The sequence below is a fragment of the Hyaena hyaena genome, unplaced genomic scaffold (genome assembly GCF_003009895.1).
Source record: "Hyaena hyaena isolate Hyena2069 unplaced genomic scaffold, ASM300989v1 scaffold_38, whole genome shotgun sequence".
Lineage (NCBI taxonomy): Eukaryota > Metazoa > Chordata > Mammalia > Carnivora > Hyaenidae > Hyaena > Hyaena hyaena.
The window spans coordinates 3,498,187-3,524,822 of NW_024080670.1; the positions used below are offsets into that span (position 1 = coordinate 3,498,187).

Sequence of the window (26,636 nt, forward strand, 5' to 3'; positions counted from 1 at the left end):
TGCCCATTGCAAAGAACACATGATTTATTAAAGACAACTTGTCATCAACAGCATTGATTCAAAAAACAAAAGCAGACTCCCATTCTGACCCTGGAATGAGACCTGCAGAATTCTTATAGCCCAATCTGTAAGTGTCCCAAGTCCTAGGGACAGCTCCCCAGCCAGGAAGCCCCTGGCTCTCAGGGCACCTCCCTTGAGAGTCTGGGGCAGGGGAATCACCAAGGGCCTGTCCTTTCCTCGGGCGGTATGCCACTGGGGAGCGCAGTGTAATCTGGACATGGTCCCTGTGCTCTCGATCCTCATCCCAAGGTCAAGGAAAGAGCACTGGACCTAAGTCTGCCACTGAGGCAAATCGGATGCAGTGATTCAAGTAGTATGGCCCCAGGAGGGTAGGCAGGGAACAGGCAAGAGGGAATGCATAGGGTGTGTGGCCCAAGCCTCAGGCTGTGAAGGGCTCGAAGTTGGGACTGAACCACCAGCTGACGAGTTCTGGGAAGAGACTGAGCCGGGCTGGTGGGAAGCAGGGTCTCTGTACCATGCCGGACACCAGCCGCATTGTATCCCTTACACTCAGCTGCAGTACAGAGCTCAGAGGCGCCCCAGCCAGAACCTGCTGGAAAATCAGGAAGGTCCCAGAGGCAGGGGGAGAAGAGGCTGACTCTGACCCTGGGAGGTCAGGAAGACCTCCAGCTGCTTTTATACCTTCCCAGCCCCGTCCTTCATCCTCAAACCAAGCACTTGCCAGTCTGCAATAAATAACCAGGAGTCTGAATAAATACAGTAAAAAAATCTCCCAAGTACGGTGTGTTGGGAGAGGCGGCGGCAAAAAGGCAAGTGCATAAAGTCCCAGCAGCGTCCAAGGAACAGCCTGGTCTAGGAGCCACTGGGGGACAGCTCTTCCTGGGCCCCACAGCCGGGCCTGGGACAGCGGCGCAAAGTCCTGGCTGCCAGACTCGGGAAGGCTTTGGGGACAGAAGGGCCACTGCTGGCCAGTCTGAGGAGAAGCGGAGCCCCTTGCTGCATCGCCCAGCTTCCAGATCCAAACCACCTGCTCCCTGCAGGAGGGAGGGCGGGCTTTGGTCAGAACATGCTCACTCCTCCCACAGCCCCGCAGCAAGAGCAGCCAGCTGCCCCTGCCCCAAATCCTGGGAACAGCCCAAGCAGGTGACCAGGGGCAGGCCAGCACGTCCTTCGGCCGGGGGGAGCCTGGCTCTCCTGGCACCACGAGGACCCAGGGCCTTGAAGCTCAGCTACTCCTGGCCCGGGGAGACTGGGCCCCTGCCCTATGGGACTTGCTGCCCTGGGCTGGGACCTGGAAGCCTTGAGAATGACCGCTAGTTCTGAAGCCCTTGGATCCCAACCCCTGGTACACCATCACTTTCAGGTCCTTTTCCTCTGGGAGAGAAGAGCCTTTTGGGGGATTCTTGGGAAGACCCAGCTCTCCCTCTCCTCCTTCCTTTCCACCCCCGGGCGGAAAGGAGGGTAAGCGGCCCAAAGCTCTGTGGGCCATCATTTCTCAGCAGCTTCTGGTTTCCAAGATTTCTGTCGGGAGCCGATTCAGGACCCTGCAGTGAGGCACTGTGGACTCCCTCCCAGTCTGTGCGACCTGGGGGCCCAGGGCTGGGAACGTGGCCAGGATGCAAAGGCCGAGGTTGGCCCCCAGGGATTTCGCTGAGCCGGACTCCTCATTCTGTCTCTGGGGTTCATGGAGTGGAGGGGAGGGCGGGGAAGAGCTGGGGATAAGGCACCCCAAGAGAAAAGGACAGAGGAAGAACGACGAGAAAGAGGGGGGCAGACAGAGCGAGAGAGTCACACACTCCCTCTGTGAAAGAGGCAGAGGAAGGAGGGAGGGAGAAAAAGAGCCCTCGAGGGACCAAAGACACCCTCACTCCCCTCACATACACACAGACACACACCCCACACCCCACACAGGAGCAGCAGACACCTGGGAGATGAAGAGACACATACACGCCCACCTGTGACTACAGACAGAAGCACACTGGGGGGGCGGGGGGGGACAGAGGGTTTGACCTGGGCCTGGCAGCTTCTTAGCTCCTTCACAGTGTCACCTTCCCCACGGAGAAGCCTAAGCACCAACCCCCAGAAGAAGTGGTTTCTGGCTCAATTGCCAAGCACCTCCCGAGACTGGAGCCCAGAAGACCAGAGCCGGAGAGCAGGAAGGGGGCAGCAGCACAGAGGCAGGGACGGACCCTTGCCGGCGCCCGGTACCCCAACGTGCCCCAGCCCCAGGGAACCACCTCACAAGCTCCTACCTCGCTCAGCAGCCCGGGCCAAAGGTCTCCGGGATGAAGAGCAGGGAGGGGGCCAGGGCAGGGGTCAGGAAGGAAGGAGCAGGGCACAGTGTGGCCCCGGCGGGAGCGGCCGAGGAGGAGGGAGCCAGGTGAGGAGGCCTGGGGCGGGCCACTCCTGCAGCGTCCCCTCAGGCTGGCTGGAATCCCGCGGGCACAGGGGTCGGTGTCTTCTCTCCCAAACCTGGGCCTCCCACCAGGAGGCTACTTGGAGTCCTGGAGCTCCTTGGCTTTCTGCAGGATCTGGCAGACGTCCGTGATGGGGTAATCCTGGGCATGGGGAAGGTCAGCAACATGCCTCGTAAGTCCGCTCACCCTTCACCACCGCGGGCCCTTCCCACTGGGCCCTGTCGCCCAGCTGGGCTCTGGGCCTCGGGGACAGAGACCACAGGCTACCAGGCACCCGCATGCCACCCAAACCTTTGCTAACGCTACACCCGCCGCAGCACTAGCTTAACCGACCCAATCGGCACCAAGCAGTGTCACAGCCCCTTCCTTAGGCCACCCTCCCTCCTCCCTCTCCTGCCATCAAATCCCAGAGCGCCATTCGTCATGAGCCTGGTAATGGGCCGGACGTTGCTCATCCGTTAGCTCAACGGGTCACCTCATCAGTCTGGTGAGAAAGTGACCGTGACTGTCTCGTTTACACACCTGCTCAAATTACTGAAAAGCAACCCCAGGCCGGGTACTGGAGAAACTAAGGTCTGGAGAGGTTGTCGCTTGGCTTGGGTCACGTGACCAGCACAGCAGAACGAAGACATGAACCCAGAGCTATCTACTCCTGAGCCTGAGTCCTTGACCCCTACGCCCCAGCCTCCTCCCCCAGGTCTGAGCGTTTTTGCCAACAAGCACTACAATGTGCCAGGTGCCACTGTGTCCCGGGTAAGATTAACTTAGAATACTTGGACCGGAGATGCCAAATCATTCACTCAGGGCGACACCACTCGAGTGGCAGGACCAGAATTCAAAACCAGATCCCAAACCCGGATCTGCCTCAGGAGTCTGCCTCTTCTGCCCGGTTCCTGACCCCATCCCGTCCTGGAGGCTGGCGTGGGTGGGCGCATGTGTGGTATCTGCCCCATGGCCGGAGCCTGACTGGCCCCTCCGGACCCCATTACCTGCAGGAGCCGCATGTTTACAGTGAAGTCCCCTTCCAGCAACTGCTCCCGGATCAGTCTAAGGAAAACAAGTAGAGGGGCGCCTGGGTGGCTCAGTCGGTTAAGCGACCGACTCCTGACTTCAGCTCAGGGCGTAACCTCACAGTTGGCGAAATCGGGCCCTGAGTCGTGCTCTGCGCTCACAGCACGGAGCCTGCTTGGGACTCTCAGACCCTGGGCCACAGAGCGCCGGCCCAGCAGGCCCCCTTCCTGCCCGTTGCTCACCACCTGCAGCGGGACACTGGCCCGAGAGGTCCAGAGGCCCCTCCTCACGTGTGGCCGCTGCCCCTCTGCTCGCGGTCGTACTCACACGAGCATGGCACAGCACACCAGGAGGAGGAAGTCGAAGCGGCTGTCGTCAGCGAAGAGGGAGTCCCAGATACGGATGACGTCGGGCAGCAAGAACTCCTGGGACAGCAGCAGCGTCAGCCAGCGGAAGGCAAAGAACTGGGGCTTGATGTTCTGCTCTTGCTGGGGAGACAGAAGCGCAGGGTGCGGAGGTCAGCTGCCGTGCAGTGCCACACGGCCTGGCAGACTGGCCACATGTGTCAGCGCCAGGCACACCGTGGGGGTGGGAGGACGGCATGGGGGCCACTGGGAGAGCCTCGCTTGCCCGGAGGGGCAGCCGCTGCTGCGGCCAGCTGGTGCTGTCAGATCTTCGATTTTTTGAGAGGCCAGAAATCCATGCTTTTATATAAGCTCTCTAGATTTACAAGTGGCTTAGGTTCTTTTAAAACATGGTATGGAGGGATGCTGGGTGGCTCGGTCAGTGAAGCATCCGACTTCACTCAGGTCATGATCTCACAGTCCGTGGGTTCGAGCCCCGTGTCGGGCTCTGTGCTGACACCTCAGAGTCTGGAGCCTGCTTTGGGTTCTGTGTCTCTCTTTCTTTCTGTTCCTTCCCCCTCTCATGCTCTTTCTCTCTCTCAAAAATAATTTAGGGGCGCCTGGGTGGCTCAGTCGGTTAAGCATCCGACTTCGGCTCAGGTCATGATCTCACGGTTCACGGGTTCGAGCCCCACATTGGGCTCTGTGCTGACAGCTAGCTCAGAGCCTGGAGCCTGCTTCCGATTCTGTGTCTCCCTCTCTCTATGACCCTCCCCTGCTCACGCTGCCTCTCTCTCTCAGAAATAAATAAAACGTTAAAATTTAAAAAATAAATAAATAAATAAATTTTAAAAATTTTATAAATAAATAAATAAAACTTGGTATGGATTAAGACCTCAGATTTATGGACAGACGGACCACAATGGGGCATGTAGTGTCAGCCTGGCCTCGTGCTTAAAGTGTGAAATACAGGATTTCATTTTGTTACTCTCCAGATAATAGCCTGACAAGGCAGTTACTCTCCATAGGGACAAGCCTTCTGGTCAGCCAGTGAATATTACTAACTGGATAACTGTGTTACAAAATAGCAGAAACATAATTCTGAATCTGTTTAAAGGGATATGTTTATATGTATTTTCTCGTTCACAAAATTGTTTTTATATGGGATTTCTTTTCACAAAAAATAATTTGTTAAAAATGAAGTTCAGGGGCACCTGGGTGGCTCAGTCAGTTAAGCGTCCAACCTCAGCTTAGGTCATGATCTCAAGGTTTGTGGGTTTGAGTCCCACGTCAAGCTCATTGGAGCCTGCTTCGCATTCTGTGTCTCCCTCCCTCTCTGCCCCTCCCCCACTCCCTCTCTGTCTCTCTCAAAAATAAGTAAACATTAAAACAAATTTTCTTTTTAAATGAAGTTCAGGAGTGAGCCACCTGGGTGGCTCAGTGAGTTGAGCGTCCAACTTCGGCTCAGGTCATGATCTCATGGCTCGTGAGTTCAAGCCACAGATCTGCTTCGGATCCTCTGTCTCCCTCTCTCTCTGCCCTTTCCATCTCCGCTTGTGCTCTCTCTCTCTCTCTCTCAAAAATAAACATTTAAAAAATAAATAAAATAAAAATGAAGCTTGCACTTTTTACTCTCAGTGGACTGCTACCAAGCTAAAGTGATTCACCATATGGTAAACACGCTGCAGGGTGCCTGGCACACGATGGGCACCCTATCAACTTCCTCTTCGTGCCCAGCCTGCTAAGCTCCCAAGCCAACTGCTGCCACAGGCTTCCAGTTGCGCCCCAGCTTTCAGGCTGGCACTCCCAGGCGGGAGCAGGCCACTGTCCATTCCCGGACTCAGGCGAGAACTTGCCCGGGGCCTGGGAGGCCTGCTATCCGGGCCCCTTCACGTCCGTCCGCCTCGGCCCCGGGGTCCTCACCAGTTTCAGGTAGAGTTCCATGTCTTTGTCCTTCAAGGTGGAGTACACCTTCTCCATCTTGTAGGTGATGCCACATTGCGAGTCGTCCAGGCTCTTGATGAAGTTGTCCCGGATCTCAGCCATGAGGTTGGTGAAGCAGAAAAAGGTGTCTGCCTCGGCGTGCTCTGGTGACAGGGGTGGGGGCAGCGCAGCTGCAGGGCACCCGATGCCCTCCCGAGTCCCGCCCCGCCTCTCACATGCATGCCCTCTCCCCCCTTACCCCTGAGCTTCTCCGGGCCGCCCACCCTCCTCTACCCTTGACTCTACGCTTGACCAGGCTCCGCCCCCAGACTAAGGACACCGAGTCTTTCTTCTCACGTCTTCTGGCAACACTGTACGTGTCACTTAGCAACTGATTACACGCTCTTCCGATGACAGTTTCCCAATCATTATTTATTTAAATCCCTGTCAGCCATTCAGCTTCCTGTAAGTACATGGCACCTCCTTTACCAGAACTTCAGTTATAAACACGAAGAGATCGATAAACTTCGAACATTCTAGAAAGCCTGAACTGGAGAGGATCTCAGAGACGACCCAGGTCGCCCTCTCACATCTGACGCAGGGGAGATGAAGGCCCAGAGAAGGGAAGTGAGTCGTGCATCCTGATAAGGCCCATTAGCCAGGCTTTCCTGGGTCCCTCTTTCTAGGGGGGGCCCATGAGGGAGGTGGGCAGCCAGGAGCCCTTTTACCTTTCCACTCGCTGTTGGGGTCGGTGGCAAAGGTGTAGTAGAGCGGCCCCACGATCTCATTCATGCCCTGCACGTACGCGATGCCGGGGTTGAGCTTGGCGTAGATGAACAGAATGCGCTCCACCACCTCCCAGTGGGCCTCACAGCCATTGGGCAGCACCTCGTACTCATTCAGGGACGATGGCCCCGAGTTCTTGTGTGGGGAGCACATCTGGGGAAGAGGGGAGGGCCGGTGAGGTGGGCGGTGGTACAGATGGTGTGCCGCTCCCCCCGCTGGAAACGTTCACCACGCAGCCGAGACTCCCAGCTTGGGGTGGGGGGACACAGCACGGCAGAACCACGTAGAGAAACAGGCCGACAAACCCAGAATGCGGGATATTCCACAAGACGGCTGGACTGAAGTCTAATTTATGCTGATAAAAACCAGAACAGCGTTTACCTTGGCAGTGAGGGTTACTGACTGGGAAGGGGCGTGAAGGAACTTTCTGGAAGATGGAAATGGTCAGTGTCTTGAGTGGGCACATACGTAATTAAGGCCTACATGTAAGTAAAAGTTCATCTCGTTGCAACTTAAGATCTGTGCATTTTACTGCATGTAAGTTATTCTTTACTTTTTAAAAAACCTGTAGATATGTAAAAAAAAAACCAGATAACTGGCCAAGATCCTTCAAAAAGTCAAATGCTGGGAGGGTGGGGGGAGGCAGAAGTGGAGGCCTCTTCCAGATCAAGAGACTAAAGAAATGTAACATCCTGATACCACACGTAAAGCTTGACGGGTCCCGGTTGCGAAGTCAAATAACAAAAATATTCTGGGCACAACCGAGGACATCCGATCACAGACTGGACGTCAGGGGTTACTGTGGAATTATCGTTCATCTTCGTAGATGTGATGGTGACAAAGGAGGACATTCTCATTCCCAGGAGACGCCTGCAGGCTGATTTGGGGGTGAAGGGTCTGGGCGTGACCTTACTCTCTCCACATAGAACACACCCACAAACGTGGCAAAACACTCACAACTGCTGAACTTAGGTGGAAGGTATAGAGTTGGGAATTGTATTCGTCTTTCAAGTTTTGCTCACATTTCACAGTTTTCGTGAAGAAAAGGTCGGGAGATGAATAGAAGAGGGACCCCTGCTAAAGGTGGGTCCTCATGCGCCAGAGCAGGGGTCTCGGAGAGCGGGGCCGGCAGGAGCCCCGGGAGCGTGGCAAAGGGCCGGGTGCTGGGGGCGCCCGTGTGAGGAAGTGACAGGCAAACATAGGCAGGCCCAGGGTGCGCAGCCATCCTGGAAGCAGAGGATCCTGAAGACCATGTCCCTCCCCCATCAGACACACACGTGCAAACATATACACGTGTACATGTGTACTCACACACACACATCGCTAACATTTACTGACAGCTTGCTACGTGCAAAACCGTGCTCCACAAGCATTCCTCCAAGAAGCCCTCTGAACCATTGAGAATATCTGTTCAACACCATTTTGAAGATGAGGAAACTGAGGCTCAGAAATGTTAGGTCGCTCACCAAAGTCTCACATTACATGCCGGCAGTGGGACTTGAATCCAGACCGGCTGACCCTGGAGCCTTGTAGCCCAGGCCTCAGACAAGTGCCCTGCAGCCTTCCCAAAATCTTCAGGGCCTCGGCCTCAACTCAACCTCTTGGCGATTCAGAAGCCGGCATGGTGGAAATGATTATGCCCAGTTTACAGAAGAGAAGATCGAGGCCCAGGAAGGAGAACCTGGTATTACTCCCCCAAAGTCAAACACGCGTTCAACTTGAACTAAATTGGCCAACCGCAGCTCTAGGGATGAGGCTTCTGGTCGGGCTCTCTGCCACTGGGACCAGGTGGAGACCTAAACTGGGGAAGAGCTTGGCTCTCGGACTCCAGTTACTGCTGTGAAATGAGGGAAGACAGGTCCCCCTGCCTTGCCCTGTAGCCAGGACATCAGCAGCAAGTAAGAACGTCGCCTACATGGCCAGCCTAGCATTCTGCACCCCCCGGCACGTGTCACTCTGGCCCGGGCACAGGGGACCTGGAACCAGCTGTGAATGGCCCTTGTCGCTCTTGCGGCAGAAAACGGCTGCTGTCCTGGAGCCTCAGAGGCGACATCAGTCACGCACCTGCGGCAAGAGAGCTTCTGCTGTCACGAGTCTGCTGACAGTTACAGAGGATTTTTCTACTGTCAGCGGACAGTGAAAAGTTTTGAGGAAAAACTGGGAGTTCCACGTGCTAAACACAGGTGTAAATTAAGGAAGACGGTAACACGCGTAATTTGGCTACGAGCACCTTCTCAGAGTTACAGGAATCTGCTAGAAGACTGGGGTTCAAATGAGCGCTGTGAGTTGGCCAGTCCAAGTCCTATCAATTCCAGCTCCTAATCTCTCGGGCCCACCCACATTTCACGCCGGCCCCCAACCTCCCACCAGCCACGCCGGGACCTCCATTCCAACCCTCTGACAACACCCACGGGAATCCTTCACAAAAGCTGACCCGAAGCATGTCACCGCATTGCTCAGAATGCCGCGAGGGCTGTCCAGCCCTCAGGACAAAGTCCCGGGGCAGCCTCGCCACCGCGGGCCCTGCCAGCATCCTCGGGCAGCCCCGCCTCCCGCCGGGCCGGCCTCTATTCCCTGAACACACCACGCTCACCCCTGCCCGAGGCCTCCACGTCTGCCCTCCTCGCCACCTGGAATGCACGTCCCTCCTAATTCCTGGACTCTCAGCTGAAATGTCCCCACCTCAGGGAAGTCTTCCGGGACACCAAGGCCAGTCAGGTCCCCACTGCCACCGCTGCTCCCACACTTTCTCATCAGCACGTGATCACTTTTTCAAGAGCCGCCTCCCCTGCTGTTCCTTCAGCGCACGCTAGGACCCTCCCCCGGCACCCCAGACCCCCGGACTTGCAGAAAGAGCCCCAGAAGTGGAGCCCACAGGACCAGGGTCACTTTGGGGAGCTGTCGGGGAAGGTGGCCTGTGGCCAACGCCCCAAGGGAAGCAGGAAGGAAAAGGCTGTCACAGGGCAACCCTGGGGCCCCTGGGCTGGCTCTCACATTGGTGACTCCACTCCGGTTCCGGGCCACGGTCTGGGATTTCAGAGTCGTCTGTTCCACCCGTTTACGAAGGGTCTCAAACTCATTCTGGGGGTCCAGGATAAGGAGGCAGGGGTACTCGGTGGCTCTCTGGAAGAAAGATATGTCCGGGCACAACCTCCTGTCAAGAGAGAACAGGAGGCAGTACTGTTACTCAGGGTGAAGGCTGGGAGCATTTCGTCAGCACCCCGTTGTTGAGTGCGCCACGATTCCGAAAGGCATTTTTTGTGTTTTTAAAAAAATTAGTAACATTTGGGGCACCTGGGTGGCTCAGCTGCTTAAGCGTCTGACTTCAGTTCGGCTCAGGTCATGATCTCACCGTTAGTGAGTTCGAGCCCTGCATCAGGCTCTCTGCTTTCAGAGCAGAGCCCACTTCATATCCTCTGTCTCTCTCTCTCTCTTTCTCTCAAAAATAAAAAAAACAATAATAAATTTAAAAAAATTAGTAACATTTTTTGGGGAGGGGGAGACATAGAGGGCGAACAGAGGAGGGGTAGAGAGAGAGAGGGAGACAGAGAACCCAAAGCAGGCTCTACATTGTCAGCACAGAGCCCAATGCAGGGCTCGACCTCATGAACTTCGAGATCATGACTTGAGCCAAAATCAAGAGTCAAACACAACTGACTGAGCCACCCAGGCGCCCTTGTAACATTTTATTTTTAAAAATTTAGTGGTTTTTTTTTTAACATTTATTCATTTTTGAGAGAGAGAGAGAAACAGAGGGCAGGCAGGGGAGGGGCAAAGAGAGAAGGAGACACAGAAACTGAAACCGGCTCCAGGCTCCAAGCTGTCAGCACAGAGCCTGACGCAGGGCTCAAACCCACAAACCACGAGATCATGACCAGACCCAAAACCAAGAGTCAGACGTTTAACTGACTGCGCCACTCAGGCGCCCCTAATATATCCACATTCTTATTTGTACCTCCATATAGATACACACACATATAAAAGTTTTAAGTGTCTTTATGGCCTCATAATCCAACTCTTCCCTTTAACCACAGCCATCTTTCCATGTCAAAGAAGTTTATCTAAAAAAAAAAATTATCTAATATGTACAGGGTGCCAAGTGTAGTGTGGTTCAAAGTGGTTACATTGATAAATAAACTTAAAGAAAGTGGTTTTGTTGCACGTTGCACGACAGGACAGTAGAGACAGGGCAGCACACAGCTGACGAGGGGGACGTCCACGGCACAGGGAGAGGAAAACTCAAGGTGGGAGAGTCTCCAGAAGGTGATCACATGGGTTTGGTTTGGTTTCCAGTTTTACTGAGATGTAACTGACCTACATCGCTGTCGCTTCAACGGGGAAAGCTTCCCTCGTGTATGTGACTGCAGCACAGGCCCGCTTTCCAGACTTCTCACCCCAAGCGCACTGCAAACCTGCCCCCCAGAAACACTCCAACCGCTCCCAGTGTGAGACGGAACTGGTTTCTCTAGACTCGGGTTCAAGACATGGTTCTTGACGCAAAGACGCAAACGGTCCAGATGCCTTGTGCACTGAGGCTGCCCGAGCACCACCCCGAGAATGCAGGAGGCGAGCCCCCCTTCTGCATCCTGGCTGAGCCGCGCTGGGCTGGGTGTCCAATGGGAGCCATCCGAAGACGGGCCTGGACAAACAGAGCACGGACAGAGGAGCAGCGCCCAGGGGCGTGAGGGCCTGGAAACACAGCCGGCACCCGGGGAAGGCGGAACTGAAACCGGGCAAATAGGCTCCAGATGCCCAGCCCCAGCCACTCAGCCCCACAGCGGGAGCTCCCCGCCACAGCTCCCCACGCAGCCTCGAGGGAGATCCCACCCGCTGCCACACTCGCCGACCCCACAGCAGGCAGGAACGTGTCCCCACGTCCCTCCGCCAAGCGGAAAAGCACGCCCACGCACCCACTGAGGCTCACAAGTTTTCAAAAAAAACACTCATCTGATCCTGTCATTCCAATCCTCAAAACCTTTGCATGCCTGCCCCACGTCCTTGAGATCAAGTCCAAGGTCCAACCCCCGCCTCCCTCTAGTGTGTCTTCAACCACACTGGGGCCTTCACACTGCTCCTTGAACGTGCCTCTGTGGGCTTTCAGGGCCTTCCCGCAGGTAGCTCCCCCCACCACAGCCTTTCCCTCCCTCTTCCCCCAAGGCCTCTCACTCCCGAGACCTCAGCCGAGGCTTCCCCCAAAGCCTTAGAGCACCCCGACCTCTTCCCTCAGAGCACTGACCACAATGCTGACTACACGGCAGATCCGTCTCGCTGAAGGACTATCTAACCATCCTCCCCAGCAGGTTCTAAGCTCCTTAAGAAGAGGGACCGTGTCTGTCAATTCCGTGCGCAACCCTGAGCTCGGCACTGAGCCTGCCACACAGTAGGGCCTCAGTATCTGCTGCAGGAAGTATCCGATGAGCCCATAAATGCCTGGGGCATGACAAACTGAGGCAGGGAGAAAAGACAGTCAGGCACCAGCCCCATTCACAGGCCGATGCCCTGGGGCCTGGACCCACCTACCGGACCACCCTCCAGCAGCTCCTCAAACGCCCACCTGTGGGCATGGGCTGCAAAGGGAAAGGACAAGACTGGGAAACCCCCCAGAATCCCACGGGCCAGCTCCTGACGCCCAGCACCCTGCTTACCGGACATCTTTGTCGATTTGCAGCAGCACCTCGTTGTCCTTGAAATAGGTGTTCCACCGGCTGTCGGGGTTGGGGTTGAGTGGCTGTGGGGAGAAGATGAGCAGCTCTGTCCTGGGTCCAGCCAGGACCCCAGGGGGCAGGTTCTAGTCTGGGGTCCTGAGCAGAGGCCCCGCACCAACAATCCCACCAGAGGCCCAGCGGGGGCTCCGCGACAGCCTGTGAGCTACTGGGGAGCCTCCGACATCACCTTCCGCTCTGAGGACACCCCTGCTGGGCAGGGATTATCCTTTCTGTCTGGAATGCTGCAAATACTAGGTGCTCACTAAATGCTTGTTGAATGAATGCGTGTTGTAATATTAGGTGTCCTCGATTCTAATTCATCAGTATTCTGAATTGTCAATTCTAAACTTTGGAGGATGGGCCTGGGTCCATCCACGTCCACTTTCTACACATGGGGAGGAGCTCAGTATTTGAGGAGAGAATGAGGCTCCCTCCAGGCCACAGGACGATCGCTTATTCTCACTCTTGCCCTGCTCTCTCCTCAAGTATAAAATCACAGAACCTTCCCCAGGGAACAGAGGTGAAGGGAAAGGAGACACAGCACACACAGAGGACCTGGCTCAGTGCTACACACACACTCAGAGCCCAAGGTATGGCTTACATTCCTGACTGGGCCCAGCACCTGGGAAGGAGAAGGGAGAGACAATGGCCTTCAGGGGCTGAGTGGCCCAACACAGAAAGGAAGTCCTGGAAGGGCCAGAAGGCACTGAGACCGGCCACGCCTGTCCTCTGGGGTGGACAGAACTTGCCGGCTCCAAAGCTTACATCCCACCCTACTCTGTAGCCTCAGGGCCTGCTGCGACCCTTACTCACATGGTCCTCAAAGGTCACATCCTCCCTGGACACACCCATGTTGGCCTTGGCAATGCCAGGCTGGATAATCATTTCCCTCAGGAACTGAGAATATAGCTCCCTGCAGGAGAGAAGGGGAGAGAAGGATGGCCCCAAAGGTCTCGTCCAGGGAGCCTGGACCAGAGAAGCAGCAACAGGAGGCAAGACGGGCTCAGCACCTCCTGTTGTCTGATACGAAGGCCCTCCCATCATCCCCCTTTCTCATGGTCTCACCTCTGCTTGGCCAGGATGGAGGTCCATGAGGCTCTCTCCAAGGGGAGGTAGTTCAAGAGAATCTGCACAGAGGGAGAGGAGCAAAGCTCTATCGACTCCCGGGCTCAACCCCAGACAGCAGGTGGAGGTCGACAGGCCTCAAGGAAAACGTCAAATGAAGGCCAGAAGACCAGATGGACTGAAACCCACGAGTGCAGGTGTGGGCTGGGGGTAGCCTCCCCTCTCCTCCCCACTACCTCCTTCCTCCTTTATCCCAAACCCACCCTTTCTTCTGCTTGTTCTCACAAAGATCCTTGCAAACGATCGTGAAACCTGGTGCTGCTCAACAAGACATGGCGTTTCTGCTCCCACCTCAGCTAAGAGCTTTGGCCAAAGCATGGCTTTTTTCTGTCCCATTAAGCATCACTTCCACTGCCCTGTACGGACCAGGAAGTAGAAAGCTTCACTGCCACTACTACGTGTTCCAGCCCCAAGGGGATCCTGGAGGGGATGCCAAGAGGAAAGGAAACCCAGAACTTCCCAGAAAAGTCTCCTCAGACCAGCAAGGAAAAGGCGCAGAAGAAAGGAAAGGGGCCAGGGCGGGGGCAGGCCATGCGGGAGCCCAAGGACCATTGGCAGAGCAGACGCCCCACCCAGCCACACCCACCTTCCAGCAGAGGCACCGAAGTCCACCCTCACAGGGGATGCCTGTGGACACAGCAGGCAAGAGTCACACCCCAGGCCAGAGCCCCCGGAGTCCCCCAGCCCTCCACCTCAGAGTCAATGGGCAAGGAATGGAGTGCGCAAGAAGTACTTCTTCAAGAATCACCTCCTGTCCAAAATGCATGCTAATCCTGTGTATTTCTCTCCACGACCCCTGCCCCCACCCCAGAGCTCCCTCTGTATGGGATGTTCTCTTGAGGATAACGCCTTCTCATCCTTGGTATTTCTTCCTCAGAGCCGCGCTTGCCCACTACCACCACCATCTCTGCCCAATCGGAGCCAGATCTCTCGTTATAAATGATAATGGCTCTACGACTTCTCCTTCATAGCACCCATCCCAGTTGGGATTGTATAACATGGTTTGCATATTTATTTAACATCTGTAACACCAACAGCTGGGTGAACCCCAGAAAGAGATACCACAAATATTTGCGGAATATAAACTAGGCCATAAATGCTAAGTGCTTTGTGCCTTATGGACATTACTTCACTTAATGCTCATTATAACCCTAGTCAGTAGAGAAAATTAGCATTGTCATCCTCATGGTCCAGATAAAGAAACCTATACATAATGACAGGGCAATCAGGGACTCAAACACAGGTCTCTCTTAACTACAGCCCAAACTCAGCACAGAATGGCTCCCCTGAGGCCTGGTAGATTCTTCAGCTCAGGGCACATCCCATGACTCCGTAAGATCTTCAGGGTCTAAATATCACTCTTGAACAAAAAGCAAACGTCTCCTGCATACTGTCAGGAACCTCACTAAAGGAGCTGTTGCTACAGAATCCCTAATACCGTGAATGTGAACATGAATAGGAGCTAATGCCGGCCTCCCTCAGAATCTGCCTGGGGTCGAGAAAGGCAACTGTAACAACTCTTGCTGACAAAGTCACAAGGCAGAGCCATAACAAGAGTCTACACAGGACACCTTAGGATATTTTCAAAGATAAGCGAAAATCTCTGCGCTGGAAGGTTAACCATGCCAGGGAGGACAAAGTCAAACACTGCTGGGCTTTAGCTTCTTAAAGTCAGGGTCTCAAGGCCGGAATTTTACCGTTAACCAAAGTTCACCATTGCCTGAGTCAGCTGTAATTCCCCCAGCCTGGGAGAGAATCAGGAACCGCTCTGCAGCTAACCAAATTCTACAACACAGGAAGTTTGCTGAGGAGTAAGGAAGACCCTGCAGTGGCTCGAGTCTCTTGCCCACTCCAGGCTCCTGCACTGGATTCTCTCTAGTAACTCTCGGCCCACAGCAACCACCGCTTACGCGCCAGGAAGCGTCCTAAGGCCCATAGGCTTGCTCTAGGCGGTCAGGGCAGTCAGGGGTTGCTCAGAGTCCCCGAATCAGCAGGAGGCCCCAAGAGGTAGGCTGACCTACCCTAGAACTGACCAGATGTGGCCTTGGGCACCTTTCCCTCCATCCTAACCACAATGCTGCTCTAGGGAAACCCTGAACGCGGAAAGCTGCTGCTTACCACTAAAACTGAGCTCCCGAAGCTTTTCCAAGGCGATCGTGGGCTCCTTCAGGACCTCCTGGAAATCTGCGATCCTAGAAGGCGGGATGGGAAGGCAAATGAAGCACACCCAAACCCCAGAGTGACAGACTTAGGGATCACTTCTGGAGCCCAAAGCTCTCACAGCATCAGTCTTCAACCTGCTCCTTCCACCCCTTCAGGACATAAAGACAGCAAAGCTGAGTCCACGTCCTGGCCAAAGGCACCTTAGGGGAACTACAGATCACTTCTTCCCCCAAACCCAGAAACACAGAGATAGTCCTGCCTGGAGGTTCTCAAACGAACCCCATGAAATTAGACACATTTCTAACACTTAGTGAGCTGGCATTTATTGGGCACTTCCTGCCGGCCAGACCCAGCCCAGAGTGCCACTAGGAACCAGGAGTAATGTGATCCCGGGACAACGGGCCTGTGTAACCTGCACGCAGCTCTCCAGGCTCAAGAATATAACCACTGGAGGACCTCTGGGCTAGCCGGCAGGCAAGGACAAAAGGTTCAAAAGAACAAGTCCTGGAGGAAAACTGAAGACTTAGCAAAATTTGGCCAGTGCTGCGCTATTGCGCCTGAGGGAAGGAAGACGGGAGAACCCAGCTTCTCCAGCATTCCATGTAAGAACCGGGCAAGGGGAACAGGGCGCATTTGGAGGGGTCGGTACTGGGGCAGAGGATTAATAAGGGGGCACAAAAACGGGGGGGGGGATGGGGTGCTGGAGAACGGGGCATCGAGGAGGCCCTGGATGAGGAAGACACCAGGGGAAAGGGGAAAGCCGGGGTCTAAGATGAGAGACAGACACGGGGTGACACCGGGGAACAGAAGAGGTGCCTCCGCCCCGGGCCCCCTCAGGCCCACAGGCAAATGGTTGGAAAGTGGGCGTCCGAGACCCTCTACCCGGGGTTCCTGATTCCTAGCCGCACCTGCGCCCTCCCTCTGGGGGCGGCCTGGCCAGGAGTGGTCGGCCTGGGCCGGCCCCGGTGGCCCTTACCTGCTCTTGTGCAGACTCGACATGGTGTTGACTTCCGGATGCCCCCTCTGCCGTCGCCGCCGCCGCCGCCGCCGCCCCCTAGGGACGCGGGGCTCCCTGCAAAAGCCTCCGACCGGAAACGAAGCCGCGAGTGCGCGCGTTCCGTCTCGCCCCGCCCCGCCCCGCCCCGCCCGCTGGGCCCGACTCCGCCCAGCTCACGTGCCGCCCCTCCCCGCCACTGCGGAGGCGGGGCCCCGGGAGCGCGGCCCCGCCCCCGTCTCCACCCGGTCCGCGCGCAGGAGACTGCGGACGAACCAGTGACCGCCCGAACCCTGTGGCTACTCTTTGCACTTCCTTGGGCCTCTGTTTCTATCTATGCGGTATTCCTGTCACCCTGACCTCTTCCTTACCCATCCCTCCCCGGCCATAAACTGTTGCGTCATTGTTTCAAGAACGTGGACCTTCCCTGCTAAACTATACAGGCCTTCCGGCTGGTCTTTTCACTGCAGAGTCCTCGACGGCTATGACAGCAGTGCCCGCGCCAAGCACATGGCTCAGTGACTAGGCTTCAAAAACTATCGGATGGAAGAGCCGGACTACACTTCAGCGTTTCCTTGGATTTTGGAGTTAACGACCATGAAATTGACCCTATCAGAACAATAGAAAAAGAAAGCCAAGATTTCAGGATCCTTCTTAAAAGACAGTTGGCAGCCTTACAATGATTTTCTCTACATCCTTGTGTGCACATCTGCATAATTGTGTTTATTTTTTAATGTATCCACGGATGGGTGAAAGCTTTGTCACTGGACTGGAAAGCCTCAAAAGCCCCCTTCTGCTCTCAGGACTTGTCTGTTCCATGAAGCAGGCACACAGATATCTGTCCTTTTATTCATTGAGCCCATGATTTCTCCTCTCACTGTGTGCTACGTAGGGAGCTGTTTCTGTAGAATACTAAATTTACGTTCTTGTATGAAATACAAGAAGTAAATAAATGCTCTCTTAATGGCACAATAGAAAAGCAATATTTTTCCAAATAAAAAGAATATCACGCAGCCTTTTAAAATGTTGGTTAGGGGGCGCTTAGGTGGCTCAGTCGGTTAAGCATCTGACTTCGGCTCAGGTCACAGTCTCCTGGTTCGTGGGTTTGAGGCCCCACATCAGGCTCTGTGCTGACAGCCAGCTCAGAGCCTGGAGCCTGTTTCAGATTCTGTGTCTCCCTCTCTCTCTGACCCTTCCCTGCTCACGCTGTCTCTCTCTCTTTATTTAACATTTTTATTTAATGTTAAATAAAACATTAAAAATTTTTTTAAAAAATAAAATGTTGGTTAGGAAGACAGAAAAAATATAAATGATAATGTTAAGGAAAATACATTTGGCTATCATTTGAAAAAAATAAAGTTCTGTTTTGTTTTGTTTTCTTTTGTTTTTTTAACATCTTTTCACCTTGGAGAGGCAGACAGAGCTCGAGTCGGGGAGGGGTAGAGAGAGAATCCCAAGCAGGCTCCAGGCTCTGAGCTGTTAGCACAGAGCCAGAGCCTGACACAGGGCTTGAACCCTAACCGTGAGATCATGACCTGAGCTGAAGTCAGATGATTAACTGACTAAGCCACCCAGGTGCCTCTAAAGTTCTATTTCTATCTCATATATGACAGAAAAAGAAATTGTAGATTTTTAAAAATTTTGAAAAATGTTTATTTATTTTTGAGAGAGAGACAGAAAGTGAGCAGGGGATGAGTGGAGAGAGAGGGAGACACAGAATGGGAAGCAGGCTCCAGGCCCCGAGCTGTCAGCACAGAGCCCCACGCAGGGCTCAAACCCACAAACTGTGAGATCATGCCCTGAGCCAAAGTTGGACGCTTAACCAACAGAGCCACCCCGGCACCCCAAGAAATTGTAGATTAATTAAAGCTCTGCAACAGGAAAATCTATGGGACTAGAAGAAATATATTTTAAAAATGTTATGATCTTGGGGCGCCTGGGTGACTTAGTCGGTTAAGCGTCCGACTTTCGCTTAGGTCATGCTCTCGTGGTTCGTGGGTTCGAGCCCCGTGTCGGGCTCTGTGCTGACAGCCAGCTCGGGGCCTGGAGCCTATTTCAGAGTCTGTGTCTCCCTCTCTCTCTGACCCTCCCCTGCTCACGCTGTCTCTCTCTCTCTCTCCTAGAAATAAATTAAAATATTTAAAAAAATGTTATGATCTTGGAGAAGAAAGATACAAGGCCCAGAAGCCCTGAAAGATAAGATAGATACATAATTACTTAAAATTTAAAATCTCTATATGGCAAAGTAAATGACAAACATCAATAGGGGGAAATCATACGCACCCTCTGTGATAAAAGGTTAATCTTTCTAACATATACAGAGTTCTTAAAGCAACGAAGAAAAAAAAACACTACCCCCCCCCCTTGGAGAGGAAATAGGCATTCACTCATTGAGAAATTTCTTGAGTGCCTACGATGTGCCAGGTATTTTCTAGTATTTGGAATTTAGACGTTAACAAAACAGACAAAAAATCCCTGTCCTTGGGGCAGCTGAGTGGCTCAGTCAGTTAAGCATCCGACTCTTGATTTCAGCTCAGGTCACAATCTCACAATTCCTGAGTTTGAGCCCCGGAGTCAGTTTCTGTACTGACAGCTCAGAGTCGGCTTTGGGGATTCTCTCCCTCCCTCTCTCTCAAAATAAATAAACTTAAAAAATCTCTGCCCTTGAAACACTGACATTTTAATGAGGCAGACACTTAAAGAAGTAAATAAATAAGACAAATAAGTCGGATGGTGAACAATCCCTGAAAAGACAAATAAAACAGAAATGGGTAGTGGAGGGGTGTTGCAATTTTAAATAGTGGGGTCTGGAAAGCTGCTCTGAGGTGACATCCAAACAAACATCTATCTGTGGGGCGCCTGGGTGGCTCAGTCAGTTAAGTGTCCCGTTTTGGCTCAGGTCATGATCTCTTGGTCTATGAGTTCGAGCCCTGCGTGGGGCTCTGTGCTGACAGCTCAGATCCTGGAGCCTCCTTCGGATTCTGCATCTCCTTCTCTCTCTGTCCCTCCCCCACTCACACTCTGTCTCTCTCTCTCTCTCTCTCAAAAGCAAATAAACATTAAAAAAATAAAAATAAAAATAAGCAAACATCTGAAGGAAGTAAGACAGTAAAGGTCATAAGCAGGCACTTCAAAGAAGAAATAACAATGTTTCACCAAAGCCTGAAATGCCATTAACTTGGGCTTACCCTCAGGTGACTATGAATGTGAACAACCATATTGTCTCTTGAATGGGCAAAAGTAATCAGCATTGATTGCACCCACCATCACTAGGATGAGGAAAAATATACTCTGGTTTCTCTTCAGATCATATAAATCTTTCGCCTTTTACTAGGATGAGGAAAAATGGGCCTCTCTCAAACAGCTTTAAAGTTGAGTTAAACTGGTACAGCTTTTCCCCAGAGCACTTCTATAGATACTAATACAATTGTTTTTAAGTTTTTTGGTTTTTTTTTTTTTTACTTTTTATATTGAGATACTATAGGTTCACAGGAAGCTTTAGAGATAGTACAGAGAGATCCTTTGTAATCAGCCAATTTTCCCCCAGGTTTCATTTTTATTCAATTTTATCAGCTTAGAGGTATATTTGATCTAACATAAGCCGCCCATATTTGAAGTGCTCCCTTATGTAATGTAAGGTTTTATATATACATATATATATGAAATTGTGAAGCTACCACCACAATTAAAATAATAAGCATATCCTTCACCCTCAAAAGATTCTTCCCAACCTTTTGTTTCTTTTCTCTTCTTCCTCTTTTTGTACATCCTGCCCTCCCCCACCCCAGGCAACCACTGATTGACAGAAACTGACAGAAAGCAGTTTCTGTCACTCTAAATTAGGTTGCACTTTCTAGAATTGTATATAATAAGAAGCATATACTATGTACTCATTTTTATATGACTTCTGTCACTTGGCATAATTATTTTGAGATTCATGCATATTGTAGCATGGATCAGCACTTGATTCCTTTTTTTTAAGTGTTTATTTTTAAACATTTCTTTTTAAGTTAATTTATTTATTTTGAGAGAGAGAGAGTGAGCAGAGGAGGGGCAGAGAGGGAGAGAGAGAATCCCAAGCAGGTTACATGCTGTCAGCACAGAGCCTGATGAGGGACTTGAACTCATGAACCATGAGATCATAACCTAAGCTGAAATCAAGAATCGGACGCTTAACCAACTGAGCCACCCAGGCACCCTATCACTTGATTCCTTTTTATTGCTTTCTGGATTCCACTATATGAATACATCATAGTTTTTTTTAATCTTTTATTTATTATTTTTAAAATTTTTATAGTTTATTTTTGAGACAGAGAGACACAGAACATGAGCTGGGGAGGAGGCAAAGAGAGAGGGAGACAGAATCTGAAACAGGCTCCAGGTTCTGAGCTGCCAGCACAGAACCCAATGTGGGGCTCGAACCCACGAACCGCGAGATCATGACCTGAGCCGAAGTCGGACGCTTAACCGACTGAGCCACCCAGGTGCCCCCTTTTACTTATTTTTGAGAGAGAGAGCACGAGCAGGGGAGGGGCAGAGAGAAGGGGGCCATGCAGAGAGAGAAGGGAACAGAATATCTGAAGCAGGCTCTGCACTGGCAGAAGTGAGCCTGATGCGGGGCTTGAATTCACAAACCACGAGATCATGCCTGAGGCAAAGTCAGATGCTCAACCAACTGAGCCACCCAGGCACCCTGTGAATACACCATAATTTATCAGTTTCCTGTTGATGAGCATTTGATTTGTTTCAATTTTTTGCCATTACAACCAAAGCTGCTACGAACATTCATCACAAGTCTTTATAAGGACATATGCTTTCAAAATGAAATATTGGGGGAAAAAAATGAACTATTGGGACCTCATCAAGATAAAAAGATTCTGTGCAGCAAATGAAACAATCAACAAAACTCAAAGGCAACAGACAGAATGGGAGAAGATATTTGCAAATGACATATCGGATAAAGGGTTAGTTTTGAAAATTGGTAAAGAATTTACCAAACTCAACACCCGAAAAACAAATAATCCAGAGAAGAGATGGGCAGAAGACATGAATAGACACTTTTCCAAAGAAGACATCCAGATGGTAAACAGATACATGAAAAGATGCTCAATATCGCTCATCATCAGGGGAATACAAGTCAAAACGACACCGAGATACCACCTCACACCGGTCAGGGTGCTAAAATTAACAACTGAGGAAACAACAGATCTCAGGAGGATGTGGAGAAACGGGAGCCCTCTTGCACCGTGGGAGGTGGGAATGCAAACTGGTGCAGCCACTCTGGAAAACAGTGTGGAGGTTCCTCAAAAAATTAAAGATAGAACTACCTCACAACCCAGCAGTAGCACTACTGGGAATTTATCCAGAGCATACAGGAGTGCTGATTTGTAGGGACACGTGTACCCCAATGTTTATAGCAGTGCTATCAACAATAGCCAAATTACAGAAAGAGCTCAAACGTCCATCAACTGATGAATGGATAAAGAAAATGTGGTATATATATATATATATATGTATATATACACATATATATACATGCGTATGTATACATATACACACATATATATATATACATGCGTATGTGTATATGTGTGTGTATATGTATGTACAATGGAATACTACTCAGCAAAGAAAAAGAATGAAATCTTGCCATTTGCTACAACGTGGATGGAACTGGAGGGTATTGTGCTAAATGAAATAAGTCGGTCAGAGAAAGACAGATATCATATGATTTCACTCGTATGTGAAATTGGAAAAACTTCACAGAAGACCATAGAGGAAGGGAAAGAAAAGTCACAAACCGAGAGGGAGGCAGACCACAAGAGACTCTTTTTTAAAAAAAATTATTTAGAGGCACCTGGGTGGCCCAGGCAGTTAAGCATCTGACTTTGGCTCAGCTGATGATCTCGCAATCCGTGGGTTTAAGCCCCGCATTGGGCTCTGTGCTGACAGGTCAGAGCCTGAAGTCGGCTTCGGATTCTGTATCTTCCTCTTTCTCTGACCCTCCCCTGCTTGCACTCTGTCTGTCTCTCTCTCAGAAAAACATAATTAATTTTTTTAATATTTTTTTTTCAGGGGCGCCTGGGTGGCTCAGTCAGTTGAGCATCCGACTTTGGCTCAGGTCATGATCTCTCAGTTTGTGGTCAAGCCTCACGTTGGACTCTGTGCTGACAGTTCAGAGCCTGGAGCCTTCTTCAGATTCTGTGTCTCCCTCACTCTCTACTCCTCCCCTGCTCGTGCTCAGCCTCTGTCTCCCTCTCTAAAATATAAATAAGCATTAAAATAAAAAAATACTTTAAGAACGGAACTTGTTGGGAAGAGCGCAGGGTGTTGTGCGTAAGTGATCAATCACAGGAACCTACCCCTGAAGCCAAGACCACACTGTATGTTAGCTAACTTAACAATAAATCAAAAAAAAAAAAAAAAAAGGACAGATTCTGTCTTTGTTCTTGGAGTGGAATGGCTGCATGAATTTTTAAGAAACTCCCAAACTATTTTCCAATATGGTTGTGTCGTTTTATACCCACACCAGCAGTGTATGAGAGTCCCTTTTGCACCACATCTTCACCAACACTTAGTATGGTCAGTCTTTTTAATTTTGACATTCCAGTAGGTGGGCGGTGGTATCTTACTGTAGTTTTTAAAAATTTTATTTAACATTAAAAACATTTTTTTAATGTTTTATTTATTTCTGAGAGAAAGAGAGACAGCGTGAGCAGGGGAGGGTCAGAGAGAGACAGATACAGAATCTGAAGCAGGCTCCAGGCTCTGAGCTGTCAGCACAGAGCCCGAAGTGGGGCTTGAACTCACAAACCACGAGATAATGATCTGAGCCAAAGTCAGACGCTTAACCGACTGAGCAACCCAGGGCCCCAACATTTATTTATTTTTGAGAGACAGAGAGACAAAGCAAAAGTGGGGAAGGGGCACAGAGAGAGAAAGGGAAACACAGAACCTAAAGCAGGCTCCAGACTCTGAGCTGCCAGCATAGAGCCCAACGCAGGGCTCGAACCCACGAACTGTGAGATCACGACCTGAGCTGAAGTCGGTCACTTACCGCCTGAGCCACCCAGGCGCCCCATATCTTATTATAGTTTCAATGTGCCTTCCCTTGAAGACTAATGATATTGAGCAGCTTTTCATGTATTCGCCATTCATATACTTTCTTTGGAAAAGTTACCCGTTCAAATCTATTGCCCATTTTTTTCTTAAATGTTTTATTTATTTCTAGGAGAGAGAGAGAGAGAGAGAGAGACAGCGTGAGCAGGAGAGGGCCAGAGAGAGAGGGAGTCACAGACTCTGAAACAGGCTCCAGGCTCTGAGCTGGCAGTCAGCACAGAGCCCGACGCGGGGCTCGAACCCACGAACCGCGAGATCATGACCTAAGCGAAAGTCGGACGCTTAACCGACTAAGCCACCCAGGCACCCCAAATTTCAGAGATTTTAACTTGAGTGTGACAGAGGTCAGGAGTATGGGACAAGGAATGGATTTTAGGGGGTGTACAGGTTCAGGTGAAAGTATTGAATTTGAAGTCCCCACGGGACCTTCAGGAGGTGATGTCTGACAGGCAAATGGGTGTACAGAGAGCAGCCTGGGCTGGAGAAGAAGTCCTGGGAGGCATTGCATTGGGGTGGAACCATCCAGAAATGTGTGACCANGAAACAGGCTCCAGGCTCTGAGCTGGCAGTCAGCACAGAGCCCGACGCGGGGCTCGAACCCACGAACCGCGAGATCATGACCTAAGCGAAAGTCGGACGCTTAACCGACTAAGCCACCCAGGCGCCCCATATCGCCCATTTTTTATTGAACTGCCTGCTTTCTTACTGAAATTGAGTTTTGGGAATTCTTTAGATTTCCCAGAAATGAGTCTATTTTATTTTTATTTCTTAACTGTAGTAAAATAAACAGCATAAGAATTACCATTTTAACCATTTGGAAGCGCACAGTTCAGTAGTGCTCAGTACATTCACATAGTTATGCCAACAATCTCAGGAGCTCTTTTCATCTTGCAAAACTAAAACTCTATACTCACTAAACAGCTCATTCTCTCCTTCCTCCCCTCCCCCCTGCCCCTGGCAACCCCCATTCTACTCGCTGTCATATGAATTTGATCACAGTAGGTACCTCGTATAAGTGAAATCATATAGTATTTGTCTTTTTGTGACTGCTTTATTTCACTGAGCTTGCTGTCTTCACTGTTCATCCACATTGCTGCCTGAGCTAGAATTTCTTTCCTTTCTAAGGCTGAATAATATTCCATTGTACACATGTGCCACGTTTTGTTTATCCATCCATCTGTCGCAGCGTGGGTTGCTTCTACTTTTTGGCTATTGTAAATAATGCTACCATGAATGTGGATGTACAAATATATCTTCAAGACTCTGTTTTCAATGCTTTGGGGCAGATATCTAGAAGTTGAGTTCCTGGTCTATATGTAGAATTACCATTCTATTTTTATGTATTATTTTTTTAAAAAAAGTTTTAATGTTTATTTCTTTTTGAGAAAGAGAGGGAGACAGAGCATGAGCAGGGGAGGGGGAGAGAGAGAGGGAGACACAGAATCTGAAGAAGGCTCCAGGCTCTAAGCTGTCAGCACAGAGCCCAATGCGGGGCTCGAACCCACACACTGTGAGATCATGACCTGAGCTGAAGTCAGACGTTTAACTGACTGAACCACCCAGGTGGTTCAGCCCCTATTATTTTTTTTTTCAAGATTTTGTTTTTTTAAGTAATCTTTACACCTAACTTGGGGTTCAGATTCACAACCCAGAGAGATCAAAAGTCACATGCTCTTTGGATTGAGTCAGCCATGTGCCCCCATTTATTTTTAATTTTTTGAGGAACGACTATACTCATTTCTTTTCTTTTTGTTTAAGTTTATTTATTTATTTACTTATTTTTAAAATTTTTTAGCATTTTATTATTTCTGAGAGAGAGAGAGAGACAGCGTGAGCAGGGGAAGGTCAGAGAGAGAGACAGACACAGAATCTGAAACAGGCTCCAGGCTCTGAGCTGTCAGCACAGAGCCCGATGCAGGGCTCGAACCCATGAACCACAAGATCATGACCTGCGCCGACATCGGCCGCCCAACCGACTGAGCCACCCAGGCGCCCCTATTTATTTATTTTGACAGAGGGAGAGTGCGCGCACATGGGGGAGGGGCAGAGAAAGAGAGGGCGATAGAGAATCCCAAGCAGGCTCCACGCTGTCAGGCTCCACAGAAGGCTCAATCTCCCAAACCATGAGATCATAACCTAAGCCCAAAACAGGAGTCAGACACTCAACTGGCTGAATGAACCACTCACACACACCCCCCATTTATATTTTTTAAATTCAGCCTGCATTATGAGTTTACATATACACATGTTTATAAATGCATTTTAACAGCTTTGGTGCCATATAATTCATATACTACACATTTAGAGAGTACAATTATTTATTTTTATTTCTTTGTTTGTTTATATGTTTATTTTTGTGAGAGAGAGAGAGAGAGAGAGAGAGACAGATCGTGAGCAGGGGAGGGGCAGAGACAGGGAGACACAGAATCCTAAGCAGGCTCCAGGCTCTGTGCTGTCAGCACAGAGCCCCACGTGGGACCCAAATTCACGAGCCAGGAGATCATAACCTGAGCCAAACTTGGATGCTTAAGTGTCTGAGTCACCCAGGCACCCCAATTTTTATTTATTTTTGAGAGACAGAGAGAGAAGGGGAGGGAGAGAGAGAGAGGGGAACAGAGGATCTCAAGTGGGCTCTGTGCTGACAACAGAGAGCCTGATGTGGGGCTTGAACTCACAAACCCATGATCTGTGAGATCATGACCTGAGCCGAAGTCAGTAGCTTAAATGATGAAGCCACCCAGATGCCCCTTAGAGTGTATATTTAAGGTGAACAATTCAGGGGCACCTGACTAGATCAGTTGGTAGAGAGTGGGAATCTTGACCTCAGGGTTGTGAGGTTGAGCCCCATGTTGGGCGTACAATTTACTTAAAAACAAAAACAAAAACAGGGGTGCCTGGATGGCTTAGTTGGTAGAGCAGCCCAGTTTGGCTCATGTCATGATCTCACGGTTCATGAGTTTGGGCCCTGAATCTCTGTGCTGAGAGCTCAGAGCCCAGAGCCTGCTTCAGATTCTGTGTTTCCTTCATT

The 26,636-nt window shown here is 51.0% G+C and overlaps 1 protein-coding gene across 1 annotated transcript; it reads right to left on the reverse strand.

The window, feature by feature from the left end:
- Positions 1-6: 6 nt before the first annotated feature.
- TBC1D13 (TBC1 domain family member 13) lies at positions 7-16,562 on the reverse strand. Its single transcript, XM_039229526.1, has 12 exons — positions 16,472-16,562; positions 15,451-15,524; positions 13,919-13,959; positions 13,273-13,334; positions 13,021-13,120; positions 12,148-12,230; positions 9,497-9,656; positions 6,445-6,655; positions 5,717-5,880; positions 3,777-3,937; positions 3,428-3,485; positions 7-2,579 (listed from the first exon to the last, which is right to left on the reverse strand). Exons 1-12 carry the CDS (start codon positions 16,492-16,494, stop codon positions 2,514-2,516), a joined length of 1,203 nt encoding a protein of 400 aa, XP_039085457.1. The 5' UTR covers positions 16,495-16,562; the 3' UTR covers positions 7-2,513.
- Positions 16,563-26,636: the final 10,074 nt, after the last annotated feature.